This window comes from Dromiciops gliroides, chromosome 3 (assembly GCF_019393635.1).
Source record: "Dromiciops gliroides isolate mDroGli1 chromosome 3, mDroGli1.pri, whole genome shotgun sequence".
Taxonomy (NCBI): Eukaryota; Metazoa; Chordata; class Mammalia; order Microbiotheria; family Microbiotheriidae; genus Dromiciops; species Dromiciops gliroides.
Window position 1 is genome coordinate 490796018 of NC_057863.1, and position 23259 is coordinate 490819276.

The 23259-nt window shown below is 36.6% G+C and overlaps 1 protein-coding gene across 1 annotated transcript in view; it reads right to left on the reverse strand.

The window, feature by feature from the left end:
- Positions 1 to 22474, reverse strand: part of RNF17 (ring finger protein 17) — a 123875-nt gene extending 101401 nt beyond the window's left edge. Inside the window, 5 exon segments of the mRNA XM_043996376.1 lie at positions 4713 to 4793; positions 5699 to 5810; positions 12713 to 12804; positions 19501 to 19595; positions 22287 to 22474. Coding sequence (XP_043852311.1) covers positions 4713 to 4793; positions 5699 to 5810; positions 12713 to 12804; positions 19501 to 19595; positions 22287 to 22443 — 537 coding nt within the window. The 5' untranslated portion in view covers positions 22444 to 22474.
- Positions 22475 to 23259: the final 785 nt, after the last annotated feature.

The following is a 23259-nucleotide window of genomic DNA, read 5'->3' on the forward strand; positions in this document are numbered from 1 at the left end:
CTATTTCCTAGATCAGTAATTTATCCCCATTCATATGTGGGCACTAAGAACTTGTCTGTACTTTCTTAAACCATGAAAATTGATTTTCTATAAATCTTTTATAGAGTATATACATCCAATGTGGTAGAGACCTCTAAATTAATAGATTCACGAAATATTTAACCTTCTGGTAGTTTATCTGCTCTCATCACATGACCAACCTACTTCCTTTTTTGAATCAAACATCTCTTTAGTGACATCTTTTCAGTACTTCTTATACAGACAGCATAACTCACAGATTACAGAGGGTTATGCACATAGAGGTGGGGAGAAGGTGAGATCTAATCCATTTTTCATGAGAAGCTTAAGACCCAGGGAGGTGAAATAACTTGCTAAAGGCCCAAGTTGTGAGTGAGCTAGGATCTGAACTCAGGTCCAAAAGCATTTTTAAGTGCTTTGAATAAGTGTTATGTGTTGTACAAAGTCATATCTCTCCAATTAACGGAACTCATGTTTATTGAGGATCTTTTCTGTTGCCCTCTAGCTCACTTACAATTTTGAGATGAGGATGTTCTGAGATCTGAAGTAATAGAAGTGCCCTGAGAAGAGGGTGTAGCATAAAATATGCCATTTTTGCAAATTCAAGAGAGATTCCCTATTTAGCTTGAAGAGGTTCTCCAGATGATCCTACTTCAATGTATTCACTGAATTAAGCCCTGGAGTTTTACAAAGGCTTCTTGATGAGATCCATATCTGTTTAGGTGACACAAACCTAGTGACTCACCACAGGAAAAAACAAGTAGATAAAGAATGCCTATTTCCAACAACAACATAGAGTTGGATGGATAGCACAGAGTTAATCAGGATACATAATCCTGGAGCAGTACTGTAGGTGGACAATGAATCAAGCAAAGAACTGAACAGGATAAAAGTGGGCTACATCATAACTGAGAAATTATTTAATACTTTCTTTTTAGGTCCTGGAGGGAAGAAAATCATGTGAAAATTCAAGTACTTTAGAAAAGTATCTGTTTATTTTTCAAATCTGATGCTAATTTTCTAGATTGGTAACTCGAATACGTGACAATATATACTAATAAATTTGGTAAAGGAGACCAATCAAAATTTGGGATTGACCTATCATGGTGTCCCCTGTGATTTTCTATCTTTTGTTTAAGAGCATAGTAAACCATTCATTCTTTTTTTTGGGGGGGGCAGGGCAACGAGGGTTAAGTGACTTTCCCAGGGTCACACAGCTAGTAAGTGTCAAGTGTTTGAGGCTGGATTTGAATTCAGATTCTCTTGAATCCAGGGCTGGTGCTTTATCCACTGTGCCCCCTAGCTGCCCCAATAGTAAACCATTCCTAGTGGGAACACCTCAAGGAATGATTGTTCTGGATAGCAAATTTTCCCCCCAGATCACTATGGGAATCCTTTAGGTTCAGGAATTGTATAAACTTTAAAAAATGGAAATCTCTCTAACACTTGTGTTTACTTTCCTTAATATAGTATATTGGCATAAATTAAACTTAAAAACCAAACAAAAATCCCCTAACCAACCCTACCATTTAGCATTGCTATTATGTAAACATCAATACATATGTTGTAGATTTTGATGGTCTGGGATATAGGACTAATTAGGTACTGACCTTTGTAGTTGTCCTGAGACTTTCTTGGGGGGAAAAAAAACACAAGAAAAACAAAACACCCCCCCCCAATCAACCTCTTTTTTTATTTTATAATTTGCCAAATATAAGTGGCTTCAAATATGACACTTTGTAGGTGGTACAAAATGGCTCTAACATGAAGCTAGAAGAGATAAGTAAAATACTAAACAGAATCATTATCTAAAAAGATCTTGGCTAGAGAAATGGGTCAATGAAATAAGATAAAACTTAATAATAGATGAAAAGTTCTATATTTGAGTTAAAAAAAACAACCATATACAAGATCACAGGTTTAGAGCTTAAAGGAATCTTAGAGACTATCTAGTTCAATTCCTCACTTTACACATAGGGAGACTGAGTCTCAGAAAGGTTATATGACTTGCCTAATGTTATGCAGGTAGTGAGGCAAGATTTGAACCCACATCCTGGGGTTCCAAATCTAGTATGCTTTCCACTATAATCACACTACCACAAGATAAAGGAGGCATGGTAAGGCCATAATTGGTGTGGAAAAGATTGAGAATTTTGAGGATAGCAAGTCGATGTCATGTGACAATCAAAAAAAGTTAATGCAATCCAATCGATAAAGTAGAATTATCAGAACAAAGGCTGTATTAACAAATTCCGTGGCATTTTGACCTGATCAAACAATAGAGAGTAACATGTTTGGTTCTAGGAAAAGAAATTTAAGGAAGGATATTTATTACTTGAAGCCATATCCAGAGGTGGAAGAACAGAATTGTAAAAGGAACAGTTAATCATCCAAAGACCCATTCAAACAATTAAGGATGTTTAGCCTGAATAAAAGAAGATGTACATGTGAGAGACAGTTATCTGAAGGGCTGTCATCAAAAAGAGGAATCAGACTTGTTTTGCTTGATCCAAGGAAGAACAGGTTCAACTTACAGTGAGTCAGATTTCATCTCCATATGAGAAAAAACTTTCTAACACTGAGAGCTGTCAAAAAGTGACATGAGGACCCTGGGAGGTAGTGAGATTTTTATTGCTGGAGATCTTCAAATGTTGACATGTCAGGAAGGATGTTGAGGAAGGGATTACTATTTGGGTTTGACCAGAAGACTTTTGAGATTTCTTCCAACTATGAAATTCTGTAAAACTAAAGACTTAAAAACACTTAAAATATCCTTTTTTCCAAGTGGTTTTCTTGGCCTCTGGAGGAAAAACAATCCCAACATTTTCACTACTGATAGCACTTGTCTGCACTACTGAAAACATTGCCTACAATTACTATTTCCACTAACACAACTCATGGATTAACAGGGGAATCTCCTATTTAGCTTATGTCCATTCTTTCTCACTTGTACTATTTGTACATGGAGTGTCAAGAAATATCCTTTGCCATTTAAAAAACATGTTAAGAGTATTTTCATAAAGACTGACTCCAAAGCATTACCTTTAGATAACACTCCAACACACATAACACCAAGATAGTTTTCTTTAAGATCTCTATTACTTAACTTTTAGTGGAAGTTCATAGATAAATATTAAAAATTATAAGCTTTAGAATAATAAATTTGTCCAAGCAAACCCTGTCTCATACCTATATACTTTCTATAAAAATCTAATTTGTAATAATTCATATCCTCAACACCCTGGCCCACAGATACTAGGTAGATATCAATAGGCAGGTAAATAATAAAAAGTTAGACATTAAATCTGCTTAGATTTAGTTTACTATATTCTCCTGGATATGTACTTTTAACTTGAAGCACTGATTCTTAGTGGCTAAAGATAATAATTTTTAAAAAGCTAAGATTTATATAGCAACTATTATAGGCTAGGCATTGTGCTAAGCACTTTATTATCTTTTTTTTATCTTCACAACAATGCTGTGAGGTAGGTGCTATTCTCCCCACTTTACAGATAAGTAAACTGAGGTAAATGGAGGTTAAGTGACTTGCTTAAGGTAACATAGTATCTGAGGCTGGATTTCATCTCTACTAAACCCAAATCTCTGTCTGTTTATCTATAATATCAAAGTACTGCTCTTTAATGTTCTTCCAGTATAGCTGTAATGCTGTCAAGTAATGGTAAGCTACTACATATTGTGAAAAGGACTTTTGTGGTATTTTTTCCTTTAAAATATGAAATTGTGCAGGGGCAGCTAGGTGGCACAGTGGATAAAGCACCAGCCCTAGATTCAGGAGGACCCGAGTTCAAATCCGGCCTCAGATACTTCACACTAGCTGTGTGACCATGAGCAAGTCACTTAATCCTCATTGCCCCACAAAAAAGCAAAAACAAAATAAAATATGAAATTGTGTACAAAAATAACTATAAAGAGAACAATTTTTGATAAATTGTCTATTTTGCACCAAAATGTTCTTTATTCATGGGCACTGTTAGCAAATTTCAAGCCAAAAAATTTTCTACGTCCAAATTAGTTTAGAAGATGCTATGTTAGAAGTCAAAGGGCTTCCTGTCCCTGAGGGCGAAGAATCTTTCTCTTTTTTTTCATTAGTTATTGGCTCTCTTCTTAGCTATTCATTGTCCTTATAAGCACTTCTGACTGCCATTACAGTCAACTTTTATTTATTCCTTCCATTTCTTTTTTTCTATTGCCTCTTGTTTCTTCTACCTAACATTCACAGGAAGAGGATGGATTTTGTTACAGGTATTACCATCGACAGCATTTGTTCCTTCTATGCAATGATGTATGCAATGTTCCAAACTCATACAAAATTAGGAACATTTTTATGAAATATTAAATTATTATTATAAAGTCCATAAGTAGAAGCCTTAAAATGTATGTTCATTTATTGCTGGGTATCAGTAATATTCTACTAATCAGCCTGGCAGGTTATTGGGGGATTATATCCTGTAAAGTATTTGCATGCACACAGAGTTACTATTGACTTAAGAGAATTCTCAGCTAAGACCTAATAATGGCTAAGGTGAAGTTCAACAATGTGAAAATGCATAAACTCTAATCTGGTTACTGCCACATCAAATGGAAACATGAGAGGAATGTATATGCCTTTCTTTAATCCATAAAAAATGACACCTTATATGGCAGGGACAATAACTAGTATCCGTTTAGCTTACCTTTTCTGCGCCACTTAATTGTTCAAAATTATAACCAGCTATTTTCAAAGCTTCATCAATTTCTTGTGTCGTTTTAGTTTCCTAAGGGGGAAAAATAACCTCCTAATAGTAAAAAGCAGCACAATTAAAATTATATTACATCCTATTCAACTATGAACTACTGCTTTAAGAAGGTAAAAAAAGGGGCAGCTAGGTGGCACAGTGGATAGAGCACCGGCCCTGGAGTCAGGAGTACCCGAGTTCAAATCCAGTCTCAGACACTTAACACTTACTAGCTTTTAATCAGTAATTACTAGCTGAAATCAGTAATTTCAGATATCAAAACATGATAACAAAGGATGGAAATCGAGAAACTAAGTTTGCCCTGCAGTAACATATAGTAACACCACTCAATAGGATTTTGGGGGTTGGTTACTGGTGACACTAAACTAAAACAGGCTTTATAGCATTACAGGATTAGGGTTGGAAAAAGCTTTGAGGACCATCTATACCAAACCCCTCATAGGAAACTGAGGCCCAGAAAAGTTTTCTTAAAAACAAAAAACCTACTTTATATGACATACAGGTAGAGATTTAAAAAATAAAGAATAAAAAGAATCTACTTAGGGCTTTAAAAATGTATACTTGAACATCTTTACTCCAGAGAACATGGTCTCTGTAGGCAGATGTAGGCTAAAACAATGAAAGAGAAATGAAGAAAAAAGGTTTTTTTTTTTTTAAGTTTTAAAAATCCTTAAACAATTGCTAAAGTGAGAATAAGGTAGGTTAGAGGTAGGGAAAAGAACCATAAGGAGGAGTGGGAATGAGAGGGGGAAGAAACACTGAATGGAGAGAAACATAGTTAAGGAAACAGAATATTAGACATTTTTAAAAAATGAAAACCACTAAGGTACTAGACCAGCTAAAATCAAGAGATGAAATATGCCAAAAGGGTCAGAGTGAAAACGTTTGCTTGTATCCACTCTAAGAAAATGACATTTTCATACTGTTACAACTGCTGATGGGTTTACAATAGGCCTGTGTAGAGTAGATGAATTTTCTAAACCAACAATCTGCTGACCAGCTGTCTTCTTGAAATCCTGAGAACAATTCCTTAACCTGGAAAAGTGTATAGAAATACATTTATTAACATATGTATATATTATGACCAGACAAGAGATAGAGAATATTATGAGATGCAAAATGGATCATTTTGATTACATTAAATTAAAAAAATTTTTGTACAAACAGAAGCAATGCAGCCAAGATTAGAAGGAAAGCAGGGAAACAATTTTCACAGCTAGTGTTTCTGATAAAGGTCTCATTTCTAAAATATATAGAGAACTGAATCAAATTCATAAGAATACAAGTCATTCCCCAATTGAGAAATGGTCAAAGGATATGAACAGGCAGTTTTCAGTTGAAGAAACCAAAGCTATCTATTGCCACATGAAAAAATGTTCTAAATCACTATTGACTATGCAAATTAAAATGCATATTAAATGCATGAAATGCAAATTAAAACATCTGAGATACCACCTTATACCTATCAGATTGGCTAATATAGCAAAAAAGGGAAAATAATAAATGGAGAAGATGTGGGAAAATGGGAACACAAATACATTGTTGGTGGAACTGTGAACTGATCCAACCATTCTGGAGAGTAATTTGGAACTATGCCCAAAGGGATATAAAACTGTGCATACCCTTTGATATAGCAATACCACTACTAGGTCTGTATCCCAAAGAGATCATAAAAAAGGAAAAAGACCCACATACACAAAAATATTTATAGCTGCTCTTTTTGTGGTGGCAAAGAACTGGAAATTGAGGGGATGGCCATCAAATGGGGAATGGCTGAACAAGTTGTGGTATATGAATGCAATGGAATACTACTGTGTGGTAAGGAATGATGAGCAGGCTGACTTCAGAAAAACCTTCAAAGACTTAAGTGGACTAATGCCAAGTGAAGTGAGCAGAACCAGGAAAACATTGTACATAGTAATAGCAACACTGTGTGATAATCAGTTGTGACAGACTTAGCTCTTCTCAGCAATAATGATCTAAGACAATTCCAAAGGACTCTTGATGGAAAATTCTCTCCACATTCCGAAAGAGAATGGTGGAATCTAAATGCAGATTAAACCATACTATTTTTACTTTTTTTTTTTGAGGTTTTTCCCTTTTGTTCTGATTCTTCTTTCACAACATGATTAATGTGAAAATATGCTTAATGTGATTGTACATATATAACCTATATCAGATTGCTTGCTGTCTTGGGGGGGGGAGGAAGGAAAGGAGGGAGGGAGAAAAATTTGGAACTCCAAATCTTATAAAAACAAATGCTGAAAACTACCTTTACATGTAACTGGAAAAATAAAATACTATTAAGATTGAAAAAAACCACCATACATATATAAACCAGTATTCCTTCAAAACAACCACAACAACTACTTCTACATTCTAATATTATTCACTGATTTCTACATTTTTCATTTTAAGTAATCCTTAGTGTAGCTTGTAAGGACATGTACAACTGATACAAGAACATGGGATTAAACTAAATCTTTCCACGTAAGGATTTCATTTTATTAGTTAAGTCGATCTTTATTAGAACCAGAAAAATAAAAAATGGGAACTATTTAACTCAAAAAACATCATCTACCATGCACAAGATATGGGAAAGGAAGAGAAAGGGAATAAGCATGTGTTATAGACACTGAGCTAAATGCGTTTTACAAATATTATTTCAATTGATCCTCATGACCCTGGGAGGAAAATGCTGTTTTTAATCTCATTTTTACAGATGAAGCAACTGAGGCAAAGAGAGGTTAAAATTACTTTCCTAGGGTCACAGAGATGTTAAGTATCTGAGGCTAGATTTTTAACTCAGGTCTTCCTGATTCAAGGCACAGCACTCTATTTACTGTACCATCTAACAGTACTAGCGAAGTGGCTGTGCCAATTCTTTGGATGAAAAGAAAGTCTGATGCTATAAAGATCAGTACTGCATAAGAAGCTGGAATGTAAGATCTATGAATCAAGGTAAGCTGGACAGGGTCAAACAAGACAGAAAGATTAAACATTGATATATTAGTTGTCAATGAACTTAAATGGATGGGAATGGGTGAGCTTAATTAATATGATTACTACATACACTACTGTGAGCAAGAATCCCTTTAGAAGAAATGGAGTATATATACACAGTAACAGGAACATTGTATGATGAACAATAATCATAGACTTGGCTCTTTTCAGCAGTGCAATGATCCATAACAGTTTCAAAGAACTCATGTTAGAAAATGTTCTCAACATCCAGAAAAAAGAACTTTAGATTATTAATGCAGATTGAACCTTACTGTTTCTACTTTGGGGCTGTTTTTCCCCCTTCTTTTCTGAGGTTTCTTCCCTTGAGCTCTGATTCTTTTTTCACAAGATGACTAATGCAGAAATATGTCTAATGAGATTGTACATATATAATCTATATCAGACTGCTTTCTGTCTTGGGGAGGAGGGAGGGAAGAGAGGGTGGGAGAAAAATTTGGAACTAAAAATCCTGTGAAAACAAATGTTGAAAATGATCCTTATATGTAACTGGAAAAGAATAAAATACTTTTATTTATTAAAAAAGGAGAAATGGAGTAGCCCTCAACGTTAATAAAAAAGATAAGAAAAGGAGTACTTAGGTATAAGCTAAAAAATGATTGAATGATATCTATTTCAATTCAAGGCAAATCATTTAATACCAGAGTAATATAAGTCTATGCTCCAGGGGCAGCTAAGTGGCGCAGTGGATAAAGCACCAGCCCTGGATTCAGTAGGACCTGAGTTCAAATCCGCCTCAGACAAGTTTGGCCTTAGAGTACAAAATGCAAGCAGGGCAGAGATTAATGGAACAGTATCAAGATAACTCACTGGTCGTAGCAAATGTTCTTTCAACCCAAAAGGTGACTCTACAGAGGGACATCACCAGATGGTCAATATAGAAATCAGATTGATTATATACTTTACAGCAAAAGGTGGAGAAGCTCTACATAGTTAAAACAAGAACTGAAGCTGACTTTAGCTCAGATCATGAGCTTTTTGTTGCAAAATTCAGATTTAATTTTAAGTAGGGAAAGCCATTAGACCATAGAGGTATATCCTAAATAACATCCCTTATGAATATGAAGTATAGGTAATGAATAAACTTAAGGAATGAGAGATGGGAGATAGAGTGCCTAAAGAACTATGGACCGAGTACAATACTGTAAAGGAAGAAGCAACAAAAACTTTCCAAAGAAAAAGAGCAACAAAGCAAAACAGCTATCTGATGAAGCTCTGCAAATAGCTGAGGAAAGACAGAAAGCAAAAGGTAAAGAATAACTGAATGCAGAATTCCAGAGAAAAGCCAGGAGAGATAAAGTTTTCTTAAATGAGCAAAGCAAAGGAACAGCAAAGAACAAAAGAATGGGAAAGACAGATCTCCTCAAGAAAGTTAGAGATATCAACGGAAATGAAAAAATGGGCATGATCAAAGATAAAAATGGTAGGGATTTAATAGAAGCAGAAGAGATTAAGAAGAGGAGGCAAGAATACACAAATGAACTATATAAAAAAGAACTGAACATCACCAATAACCAGGATGGTGTGGTTATTGATCTAGAGTCAGACTTCCAGGAGAATGAAGTCGAGTGGGTCTCAGGAAGCATTGCTAACAATCAGGTAGTAGGAATGATGGAATTCCAACTGAACTGTTTAAAACCCTAAAAGGTGATGCTGTTAAAGTACTGCAGTCAAAATGCCAGCAAATTTGGAAAACCACAACAGTGGACACTGTATTGGAAAAGATCATTTTACATCTCAATTCTAAAGAAGAGTAACACCAAAGAATGTTAAAACTACTAAACAACTACACTCATTTCACATGCCAGCAAGACTATGCTTAAAATTCAGCAAGCACAGGCAGCTAAGTGGCGCAGTGGATAAGGCACCAGCCCTGGATTAAGGAGGACCTGAGTTCAAATCTAGCCTCAGACACTCGACAACTTACTAGCTGTGTGACCCTGGGCAAGTCACTTAACCCCCACTGCCCCGAGAAAAAAATTAAAATTCTGCAAGCTAGGCTTCAGCAATATATAAACCAAGAATTGCCAGAATAGTAGGCTAGCTCTCAAACCAAACTACAGACCAAATTGCTGACATTCGCTGGATTATGGATATAGCAAAAGAATTCCAGAAAAAACATCTACTGCTTCACTGGTCACACTGAAGCCTTTGACTGTGTGGATGACAACAAAATGTGGCAAGTTCTCAAAGAGATGGGAGTACCAGATCCTTTTACTTGTCTCCTGAGGAACCTATATAAAGGCCAAGAAGCAACAGTTCAAACTGAAAATGGAAGAACTGATTGGTGAAAGCCTGGAAAAGGAATACAAGGCTGTATATTGTCACTTTACTTATGTAACATATGCAGAGTACATCAAGCAAAATGCCAAGCTGGATTCAAAAACTGAAATTAAGGCAGTCAGGAGAAATATCAACAATGTCAGATATGCAGACAATACCACTCTGCTGGCTTAAAGTGAAGAGGCCAAATGGCTTCCATGGCTTCAAATATCAATGCTATGGGAACGATCCCTAAATCTAAAGATTCCCTGGCTTTTTTGATAAGTTCCAGATCCAAATTTCTAACAGTCTGCTGGATACCTCTAACTGAGGGTACCTATTATTTCCTTGTCCAATCCCTATTTCTGACATGAGAAAACACCATTTAGGACTGACACCATAAATCTCCCAGTTACCCATACTTAAAACCTGAGACATCTTTTGACTCCTTTCTCCTTCCTTCTTTTTCCATTCTGGTTAGTTACCAAATCCTGCTAATATACTTCTGTCTATATACACTTGTTGCATTGATCCCCATTACTACCACCAAGATCCAAGCCAACACCGCATGCCTAGATCATTATGGTCAAAAATTCCAATGATCATCTAATGTCAACTAGACTAACTTCATTCAAGGCACCTATGGTCATTACTTCCTTAAGAGCTATTTTCTCTGGCTCTTCACTACCTCTGCCTATCAAAATTATACCCATGTTAAAGTCACATTTCCTTCATGACTATGCTAACTTACATTCATCTCTATTCTGATCTGTTCAGCACATTCTCCATACCATTTATTCAGGTATGTACTTGAGCAACAGTATGGCACTGAGGCTAGAATGCTAGATTTGGAGTCAGTAAGACCTAGGTTTTAATTACATCAGTTTTGGGGGGTGGGGCCATGGGGATTAAGTGACTTGCCCAGGGACACACAGCTAGTAAATTTCTAGCGTCTGAGGCCGAATTTGAACTCAGGTCCTCCTGAATCTAGGGCTGGTGCTTTATCCAGTGTGCTACCTAGCTGACCCCCAAATTACATCTTAGACACAAACTAGTTCTATTGGCTGTGGGTCATCAGAGCCCTAGGTTGTTGATCTGTTAAATGGATACAATAGCTACCTCCAGGGTTATTATACAGATCAAATGAAACTAAAAATATAAAATGCTTTATAAACCTTAAGGAGCCATATAAATATGGACTGTTATTATTATTATTATATGGTCTTATATTACTCCTTATTTTATGTCATTGTGTTTTATCAGGGAGGCAAGTTCCTTCTAAGTGTTCCTTTACTATAGCACACACATACAGTATAGCTTTAAAAAGTTTAAAGTTCAGGGCTCCTGTAATTAGTAGCTGAAGCTGCTACAAAATAATATGAATTCTCTCCCTCCCTTTTGAGTATGGATTTGCAGACACTTAGCAAATGTTTGCTGGGGTCATATTTTCCATAGGTTCAAAATGTTCAGTTTTAAGAAACCCCTTCTAGGGTTTCATGGTTTGTGCTTTTCATGTATGAGAAGACAGTGAGGCTTCCCTCACATGTCTATACCAGCCTTTGGAAAACCATCACTGGGAGGCTACAAAGGCACCTCCAAAGAGCTCCATTAGTACAATTTACCTCTGACATGCCAAAGCCAGCTGTCTCAGTCCTATTCCCTCAAAAATAAGCAGAATCTGCAAACCATGCCAAATGTAGTTTTAAAATGTGTACTCATTTCCTGCTGGGGGTTGTCATAATGTTCCCTCCTCCTGAAATCCCCTTTTCCCCAACTCTGCCAGTCCAATTCTGATCTATCCTTCCAGACTCATTGTGGATTCCTCCTCCTCACATTTCCCATTTCTGTAACTTTTAAAAGATTTAATAAGAATTTAAAAAAGAAAAGTAAAGTTAAAAATTTTATACAAGTCTAAGGTATTACAGTAGGCTTGAAAGTGAGAAATAGTGTAAAAATTTTGCAGGTTGTTTTTTCTTTTTTGGGAGGGGGTACTTAAAATGGAAAAATTGAAAACTAAATTACAACTCTCTACCACCATAGATATCTATGGTAAATTAGAAAAGGATCAAAAAACAGGCATAAATAACTATGATAATCAATAAAGTAGCAAACATAGTATGCATCTAGTTGGGTTCTAACACAGTTGTGTTCTAGGTCACTTTTCTTCATCTCATACATATATAACGCTTATAATAACACGGTCAAGTCACTTCCCAGTCTTTCTTACTCTTCTCCCATCCCCATGGTTTTTTTGTTTTGTTTTGTTCCTAATTCCCCTAATATGCTAAACTCTCTAGAGCCAGAAAGGAAAAAATAACCAGATGATCTTGTTTTTACCAAGAACAAAGTTCTACTTTTTCCCTCATTTTTTTCTGTTTAATTCTCTCAGCTTTCCCCTTGGTACTATGTTACTCCCTGGATATAAAGAGCCAGCTCTGCTCCCCTTCTCACCAATGACATCAATCAACAGCTGAAAGCCAGCCTAAGCAAGAACATTCTATAAACAAGTCTACAAACAACGACTTAGAACACTAAAGAATGTTAAGTACACGGATAATATTTTGCTGGCATAATATTTTTGAAAGGAATTTTAACTTTCTAAATTAAGTGCTCAAATGGCCCATTTCAGAATTTTAAACACATTCAAAACATACTTTTTAGGCTGAAATTTTTCTTCATAAGCATCTTCTTCAACATATCCATGTAAAGGGTAGTATCCTTGTCTTCTATTTATAGTTGTAAGTGCCTTTTAAAAAGAAAAAAAATGTAGTAGCAGCATAATCACACAGTAAATTTTCATTCCTTAGTAAAATTCTACAATACAAATCAAAAAGTAGACATAACTTGCAATGCCAAATCCAAGATTAAAACTGCACAGAATATATAATACATGTCTACAATTTTCAAGGAATTAGAACATAGTGAATTTGTACAAAACAGTGCTCCTCCATCATTTAAACACAGACTGAACCCACAAATCCTGATCAGGAGGATATATAACTTAAGAAAAATTGAAATCAAAGAAATCGAGTCAAAATAGCTAGTATAATAGAAACATTTAGTGATAGACTTAGTAAAGGGATTTGAACCCAAGTCCTTCCTGTCTACAATGCTTACTAAGTGTGTGACCTTGGACAAATCTTCCTGAGCTACAATTTCAATTATTTATTTAAAAAAAACCCACCAAACTCCTGGAAAATACCTCAACTACATGTCCTACAAGACTGTGAGGCTCAAAGGAGACAGAAGCTGTAATATTTTGCAAAGCTAAATGTGACATATTCAGATATTAATACAAAAAGTTGCCATGTTTCTAGAGCAACAATTTACTATATTAATTTTCAGAGTAATTGTAAATTTCCTTTACAAGTGACCATATGGATTAAATGTTTTATAGAACATTTCAACTACTTAAAGAACAATTCCGAGAAAATAGGAAAAAAAAGTAATAAACAAAAATAACTATATTCTAAGATCTATATCATCATATTCATTAATAAATTCCAGCATCTTTTTATTGTCTCTAGCATCAAATATAAACTTCTCTTTAGCATTTAAAGCTGTAGACAAGCTAGATTTGGCCTATCTTTCCAGGCTTCTATATGACTCTAATCAACTTCTTTATATTCCACTCAAACTGACCTATTTGTTGTTCCCTGTCCATGATGTTTTCCATTTCTGTGCCTTTGCACAGGCTCTTCTCCAAGCCAGGAACGCACTACCTCCTTTTAGTGTTGTAAAAGCTACCTTCAAGGTTCAGCTACTAACTAAATAAGACCTATCTGGATCTCATCACTTGCTACTGCTCTTCTCCCTGGAAAATACTTTGTAGGTATTTCTTATCTATGTTAATGTTATTCCCCTCTTGGGGGCAGTTAGGTGGCAAATTGGATAAATCACCAGCCCTGGATTCAGGAAGACCTGAGTTCAAATCCAGCTTCAGACATTTGACATTCACTAGCTGTGTGACCCTGGGTAAGTCACTAAACCCTCATTGTCCCACAAAAAAGAAAAGAAACTCAATCAATGTCACTCCCCTCTAACAAACTAAGTTCCTAGAAAGCCAGTTCTGTTTTTATACTCAATATGTGGCACTTAGTGGGAGGAAGGAAAGGGGATAAGCATTCATCCAATGCCTCATCTATACCAGACACCAAGCTAAGTGTTTTTACAAATATCATTTCATTTGATCCTCACAATACTGCAGGGTAGATGCTGTTATCCCTATTTTACAGTTGAGAAAACTCAGGCAAACAGATGTTAAGTGATTTGCCCAGGGTCACGCAGTTCGTAAGTGTCCATGAATGGATATGAACTCAAAACTTCCTAATATCAGGCTGCCTCCTATCACTGCAGCACTATCTCCAACATATATTTGTTGAATTGCTATGACAGGTTAAAAGGTCAAGAGAATACTAGGACTACTACTGGAAACAAAAAGTCCCATTAAATATGGGTCATATAATCCAGAATATGGAAATTTTTAGATCTTAGGAAAAGAAAGAGTATTTCTGAAGTATTATACCACAGAATCTATAGAATTCATACTGTCTTGATATCCTGAATATCTAGTTCTTTTATCTTCCATTCCATAAGTCTGTAGCATCTTTATAATTTTCCTACAAACATCAAGGAGATTGTTTCTTAAGGAGCCACACATTTTCTTCCTTTTGGTTATGCTTTACAAAGATAATCTGAGATAGCCTTGTGAAGGGCCCCCCTGACCTTGTTTTCTCAAGTAGCCTGTTTTCTAGATATGAAGTTCCTCTGAACTAACGTAACAGGTATCTTTTGCAACTGAACTCTATTAAACTCTCAATGCCCTTGAAGTCAAATCAGCTACAATCTTGGCTCCTGACAGCCTAACCCAGACTGAAGAACTTTGTGCAGCTAGGACCCCTTCAGATAAGCAGAACATCTTTCTCCCTGGTCTGACATTCGCAAGTCCTGCACCTTTCCTCCTCCCAGGCCACTCCCACTTGGGAAGGGACTGCCCTTCACTCTTGCCACGTGATCTCCCTTTCTGTGGTAACCTATAAATATTATAAGCAATGTCTGTAGGAAAGACTCCTTAGTAAAAAGAGTCTTGATATAAAGGTCTACATGTATGGGCCTTTCTTTTGTAATAAATTGTTGCTACCCATTTCCTGTGGAGTTGTGACTTTTGGTTAACAGCTTCTACGTTCATATTTCTAGTGTCTGGTTTCTTCACTTATCCTAGGCCCACCAACTCGATTTATACATCTAATTAACTTTCTAAATTGAGTATATATTCTGAAAACCCACATCTTATCAGTCAAGAAGGACATTAGTAAGGTGGAAAGTCTAGAGACTGATTATTAAAATGAAGCAAGAGGCTTTCACATAAGAACAGAACAAGCAAGAGATGTGATTAAATTCTTAAACTGGTAGATAACATACAGGCTAGTGTAAACATCTGTGAATCTACAAAGATTTTAAGTTTGAACTTGAAATAACTGATATAACTTGGAACTTCTAATACTATATAATAGAACGAATGTGAATAATAGTTTTTTCATTGTCCTACCTGCTTTACTCAATCATGTCCAATCAGCTAATTTAACAGATGAAATATTTTAAAGTATTAAAACCACATTTCACCAAATTTGAGTTGACTTCAAAGACCATCTATTCCAACTCATACCTAAAAAAGAATCCCTTCCACAAAAATCAAAGTGGTCATTCAGCCTTTGCTTGAAAACCTCACACAAAGAGGGAAATCTGTAATTTCCACAGGCAGACCATTGCACTTTAGGATAGTTTTGATTTTGGGGAATTTTTTCCTTACATCAAGTTGAAATTCGTCTCTGAGATCAAAGAGGAAAAATACGCATACGCACAAAAATACTTGTATGAGCTTTTTTTTTTTTGTTAAAACAAGGAGTTAGAAACTAAGGGGGAACCTATCAATTTGTAAACAGCTAAACAAATTAGGGTATATGAATGAAGAATATTACTGTATGATAAAAAATAAAAGAGGCTATTTTCAGAGAACCTGGAAAGGCATGCCTTATATATCTCCCAGCTTTGTGTCATTTGAAAACTGAATATGTACTTTTTTTCTAACCACTGATAAAAGCATTGAATGGCTGGGTCAAGCCCAAATATGGGGCTACTCTGTCTTGTTCCAAGTTGATAGCAAACTATTAATAACTGTACTTGGGGGAGGGCAGCTAGGTCATGCAGTGGATAAAGCACCAGCCCTAGATTCAGGAGGACCTGAGTTCAAATCTGACCTCAGACACTTGACACTAGCTGTGTGACCCTGGGCAAGTCACTTAACCCTCATTGCCCTGCCAAAAACCCAAAACCAAACCCAAACCCAAACCCACAAAACTGTACTTTGGGTCCAACAATGGACTAATTAAAAAAAAAACTTTTAACTGTAGTATCACATAAATATACTATATGCTCTCTCCATATTTTCCTAAAGAACATGAGACTTTATCAACTGCTTTGCTCACTTGTTGTACATGCTTATGGGTTGATATATTTCCATATTATTTCCTTTGTTTAGACTTAGTAGATTACCTGGTTTCTTTCTGTTTCATTTTACTTCCAATCACTACCTGTTTTCATTCTTGGATGTGTCTAGATGCCTACATTTTCCATAACACATCATGAACTGGAAAGGGAAGAAAAAGAAATTCTTCCGTGTAAAAGTGTTTGTGAGGACAGAACTTTGAATGGCACCATTTGGCTAAGATAATGGAGACAACAGAGAAAACGAAGATCAGAATGGGGAAAAGAAGACAAAGAAATAAGTAAAGAAAAGGTACCAAAGAGAGGTATGTGATATTCAGCTCAAAACTCAACAAGATGTTGAAAGCAGCAACACCTACAAGTTGTGCAATACTAAGCATTATTTTAGAAAGTTAGAGCTTTTGACACATACCCTTCTGCCTTCATCTAGAGCCTAGCTTCTTAAACTATGGGTTGTGACTCCATATGGGATCATGTAACTGAATGTGGGGGTTGCAAAAAAAAAATTGGCAACAGTAAAAGGTTATGTATACTTATTTTATATATCTGTATACCAAAGGTCATGTAAAAATTTCTCTAGCACAAAGAGATTGTGAGTAGAAAAAGTTTAAGAAGCTCTGATCCAGAATAACAGGTGAATGATACTTTGGTTGTTATTTCACTGATAATAGTGTTCTTTCCACGGACACAGATGCAAATCCCTCTAGATTTCATTTGATATGATTCTTTATCCATTTTGATCTTAAGTCTTTCACAAAGGATCTACTCAGTGAATTAGAAACCTTCTTTTATTATCTCTGTATACTAGTTTAACTAGTATTTCATTCTTTATAGATGACAGGAAAAGGAGATAGGCTGGTCACAGATCTTTATGTTTATGCTTTTTCTTATACCCATCTTTGGACCAAGATGCACATTCCCTGTATCTACTGCACATTTCCATTACCATTTCAGTATTCTGTACCTACAATTACAAATAACTTGTGAAATTTGTGGGGAAAATCTTAGAAATAGGCCACTTCTGTGAAGACGCAGGATTTATTAAAAATTCAAATATTCTTTACTACAAAAATTTTAAATGAACGTTACAAAATTACAAAGAAAAAGCTTGGCCCCAAAGAAAAGCTACTTTGTGGTACCTCCCCCACTCTTCTGCACAGGTAGATTTATATGTGTGTGTGTGTGTGTGTGTGTGTGTGTGTATGTCTATGTATATATTTGCATATATACATATAAATATATCCGTTTTGCTGATTTTTTCCTTCTTTAAAAAACATTCTTTGTTAAATGGGATGGCTCTCTGAGATGGTAAAGGATACAATTTGGTAATGGAAAAACAAAAGCTATTGATTAAAAACTTTTAAAATTCAAACATTCTAGAAATAATAGTTCTAGAGATTTCCAACCTGGATTGGGAGAAATGGTAAAATGATAGATCTAGTTTTCCTATTTCTTTATATTTTATATATTTAAAAACAAGAGTCAGCATTATGTTTAACAGGGATAAACTCAAGTACTTTCTAATAAGATCAAAAGTAAAGCAAAGATGTCCACTGTAACTACTTCTGACAAATTACTAGAAATGCAAACTGTTGGCAATAACATGAGAAATAGAAATTAAGGGATTATGCACAGGCAAAGACAACAGAGAACTGTAGAGATAAGTCAACTAAAAATTAATTGAGATTAACTTCAGCAAAGTCACAAATTTGAAAAAAAAAACCCAACACCCACATAAATCATTAGCATTTCTGTATGATATCAATAAAACTCAGCAGGATGAGACAGAGAAATTCCATTTAAAATGACTCCAGAATGTAGGAAATACTTGGATATCTACCTATCAAGATACAAACAAGAACTATATGAATACAAATACTAAAGACTATTTATAGAAATATAGTCTTAAATAACTGGAGAAATATTAATTGCTCATTAGTGGAGGCTGAGCTAAAAAAATTAAAATTACAATACAACCTAAATAAATTTATTCAGTGCCATACTAAACTACCAAAAGATTAATTTATAGAATGAGAAAAAATAACAACAAAATTCATTTGGGAAAATAAAAGGTCAAAAATTTCAATGGAAATAATGGAAAAAGGGGGAAAGGTAGCAAATACCAGACCTTGGACTATAGTATAGAGCATCAATCATCAAAACAATTTAGTACTGGTTAAAAAATAGGAAGGTCATCACTGGAACAGATTAGATACAGAAAATACAGAAGCAAATGTACTTAGTCTAGTGTTTGGTACCCCAGTTACTGGGGAAAGGACTCAAAATTAGAAAGCAGTCTGGCAGAAATTAGGTTTATCCCATATACCGAGATACGTTTCAATGACTTAGATATAAAAGATCACATCATAAAACAAATTTATACAAGAATATTGTGAAATGAACAATTTTAAAAACTTAAGAACTTTGATCCACACAGTGAACAATTATAATTTTAGAGGACTGATGAAGAATGCTGCCTACCTGATGGCAGAGAAGTGATAGACTAATATGTAGAACAAGACTCACATTTTTGGACATGGTCAATGTGGGGAATTATTTTGCTTGACCAAGTGTATTTGTTGAGGCTTCTGTATTTTCCCCCTGGGGGTGAAAGGGAAATAGTAGGTGGGGAGAAATTCTTTCGTTACAAGGATGGGTTGGCTCTCAGAGAGGGAAAGGTATAAAATTAAATGATGTAAAAATAAAAACTCAAATGTTGTATAAACATCAGTTGCATTGAAGCAGCTGACACAAATTGGTTAAAGTTTTCTCATCCTAAATTCTCAATCCTAAATCATGTCCAGTTCTCATCCCCTATCCTAACCACAGCAGTTATGTTGTTTTGCTTTCTTTTACTTTTTACTTAAATGCAACAAACTAATGTCTTCATTGTAAAAGACTTAGGATGACTAGAACAACAACAACAAAAAAACCTTACCTCACAATCAGGGCACACAACTGTGCTACATTCTTCAGTTATCAACAAGCACAATTCACAATAAGCATGTCCACACTGAAGCTCATGATGGTGACCTGCTGATGAAATTAATTTTTACTGTAAGTTAACTATATTTGTATAATTTATTATTTTTGTTTTCCTTCTAACATTAAAAAAATCAATTCAATAAACACTCAATGTACACCTATTGTGTAATACACTGGACAAGTTATCAAGTAAAAAATTTCACAAGAGAATAAATTTCCTTTTTTATAAACTTAAGTTTTAAAAAAATAAAAGGTACCACTATGGTATAGTGAACAGTAGTCACTCCAGAGACAGGAAGACCCTAAATTACAGACTTGCAGTGATAGAGGGAATTCCCAAATTCAGTCTATAACTCTAACCCTAATAAAATCTTGTATTTGCAGAAGTAGTTATAAACGTAGCTCAATATGAAACATAACATAAAATTTAAATATTGGAAGTAAAATTAGAAACTGTTGCAACAGCATGATTGTCTTAGTTTTAGAATTTAAAATTATTAGCTAAAATATATAAGTAAACTTTGTAAAGTTTTAGGTAGGTCACAGAGAAAAGAAAACTCAGGAGCTTTCTAAAAATTATGGCTACCTTTCACTTGTAGCCCTGGAAAGTTATGGGTATTCTATTAGAAAAAAAAATACAGTAGCTACATGATTTAACTAATAAAATTAAGTCAAAGTTTTTTTAACTGCATAAATTTATTTTTAAAGTCTTATTTAGGTTCCAGTGAAAAAAAAAACAACCACCTTAATAAATTAAAATCTTCCAATCTACCAAAGCAGTAACATCTGGTTATTACTTAATTTCTTCACGAATACCAAAGAGGAGGGAATTCTGTGGCACTTTATAACTCTAATTTACTTAAAGTGCCATACTAAATAATTTATTGACTGATGAAGAAAGAGGCAAAATTAAGTATTTGCAGTCCCCAGGTCATTTACATATTTTACTTAAATTTCTCTACTTCCCATCCTACATCTTTTTTAAAAAGGCAAGCAACTAAAAAATATCCATGCCCCACAAAAGCAACATTCTACTCATAATACAACCAAGCCTTTGCACAGGCAAACAGAATTATACTCAATTGGTCCAACTTTTAAGGAACTTTAAAATTCTGGCAGGAAATATAGCATATGACAGGAAAGGCTACCTCTTTGTAATTAAATAAGAAACCACCAGTCAAAACTGAGCAAGAGCTGGATACCAGCAACTGGTTGCTATCTAGTACAAAGGAAATCCTAAAGTTTTAAGAGTTATAAGATGGGCCATGAAATAACGTTGAAGGTTTAGCAAGCTCTTGGCTAAATGAGGGAAGAGCAAGTCAAAGAAAGCATGTGGGAGAATTTGGTTGTACTGACTGAAGCCAGTGTAAGATAAAGCATATCAAATGGGTATTAGGATATACTCTTAAGTATTAGCAGTGGCTGTGGTATTATGATGTCTTGATTTCAACATTACATAAGAGTAGCATGCTGGATAACATATGTGGCTTCTAAGGGAACATGTAATGCTATCCTGAGCCAGCAAAAGTATTTTGGAAAGCACTTTAATTCATTATTTCATTTGCTCCTCAAAACCACCTTATGAGGAAAGTGCTGTTAACAGTTGTTCTTATTTTGCAGGGAGACCCTGAGGCACTTAACCCATGAATCATCAGAGTGAGGGTGGGAGCTGGCACAAAGATAATCAGTTCTTGAGGCAACTAGGTGGCACAGTGGATAGAGCACCGGCCTTGGATTCAGGAGGAAATGAATTCAAATTCAGGCTCAGACACTTTACACTTACTAGTTGTGTGACCCATGGTAAGTCACTTAACCCCAATAGCCTCATCCAAAAAAAAAAAAATAACCAGTTCTTTCTAACACTACACACAGGCAGTTGGAAGGGAGCATGGTCTTTTAAAATGGGGGATATGTTCTGTAAACTATTACACTGAATGCACTTAATGACCCTTTAAAGGCACATCTATGTTATTCATGTTAAGTAAAATCAACAGTTTTCACAACTTGGTGTCCTGTTGGAAACCATCTCAAGAAAAGGAACTGGATGATCACAAAAAAGAAGAAAAAAAATGACCTCAGGACCATTTTGTCATGGTGGGGATGTACACAGGGTGGCCTTGATGGAGAAAGACCCTTGTCTTTGGATTGGAGGTCTTCGGTTCTTATCCTAAGTCCAACACTTATGCCCTGAACGTTTCGGTCACTTCTCTTGACCTGTTTCCCCATCTGTACCACAAAGTAGCTGGTCTAGAAAACTTCAGACATTCCTTCCACTTCTAAATCTAGGAACTAAGACCCAGGGGAGAAGGGGGCGGGGGGGGGGCGGGAGGAGGAGACAAGAGTAGAGAGAAAAAGGAGACGGAAGAGGATGGTGGAGAAGGCTAGGAAGGGGGGAAGGAGGTGGAGAAGGGAGGGGGGGGATGAAAGGGTGAAGGAGGAAAGAAAATGACACTAACGAAATCCACTAGAGAAAAAATGGGGTGGGGGGATGGTCGCCAAGAAGGGCGGGGGGAGGGGGGGAATCCTCCAACCCCTCCCTAACTCCTCTGCTCTTCCCTCTCCACCGGGAGGGGCTGCCTCTTGTGCGGGACGAGTGGGGAGAAGAACTGAGGCGGGGGGGTGGGGGGGGCACGGCCTCGGCTCAAGGCCGCAGGCGCCTCCTCCCCACCTCACACCCGACCAGAATCTCCAAGGGCGAAACGGGCCTGTGGGCAGGAGCTGGGCCAAGGGACTCCCTACCCGCCGCGGCCACGGAGCTCCTTCCACACCCGCTGCACAGGACCTCGCTGGGGCCCCAGAGTCGGCTTTTCCGCCTGGGAAGTCGCTGAGGAGGAGGAGGTGAAGAGGAAGAGGAGGACGCGGGAAGCCGAGCCGTAGAGGAACCCACGCCAGCCATCGCACCCGCGGAAGATCCAGTCGGTGCTATCGCGGCCGCCATCTCGTCCACGCAGCTCTGCAGCACGTGCAACCTCGCAGACTTCGTGCGTCTCCCTAGTCAGCAGACCAATCAAGGTAAGGGGGTAGGGCGGGTGTTCTCTGTTCAGCCAATCACTGGAGGCGGAAGGAGAAATTATGCGTTGTTCCACAGGCATCTCTCTTTATTCAATTCACTTGCCCTGCTTCTGTCCTTGAGCAGTACCAGGCTGCAAAGATGAAAACAACGGGCATTGACCCCTCCCTCCACACCCCCGCAACTGCAACTGTGTTTTGGTGTGGAGGGCCTGCACAGGGCCTCTGCACTCATTGCATTATTAAAGTTTCAAATCCCTCTTCAAGCCCTTAGGTGCAAGTCATTTGATTTAGTCAGCCTAATCCACAAAATGATGATTACTGTATAGAGTACTTGAGGCTCAAATGAGATAAGGTGCTTCCCAAATTTTGCTATATAAACGTAAGTTATTTGCCAGAGCCCAGAATTAAGAGAAGCGTCAATAACAAGGCTCATCCACGGTAGCTTTTGGAAAAACGTCAATTTGGTCTTAAGAGAAGGGATATTGGGGCAGCTAGGTGGCGCAGGATAGAGCACTGGCCCTGGAGTCAGGAGTACCCAAGTTCAAATGTGGCCTCAGACACTTAACACTTACTAGCTTTGTGACCCTGGGCAGGTCACTTAACCCCAATTGCCTCACTAAAAAAAAAAAAAAAAAAAAGAGGAAGAGGCCAGGAGCCCACTTGGTTCTCACTTTCCCCCAACCCCCCAAAAAGAGAAGGG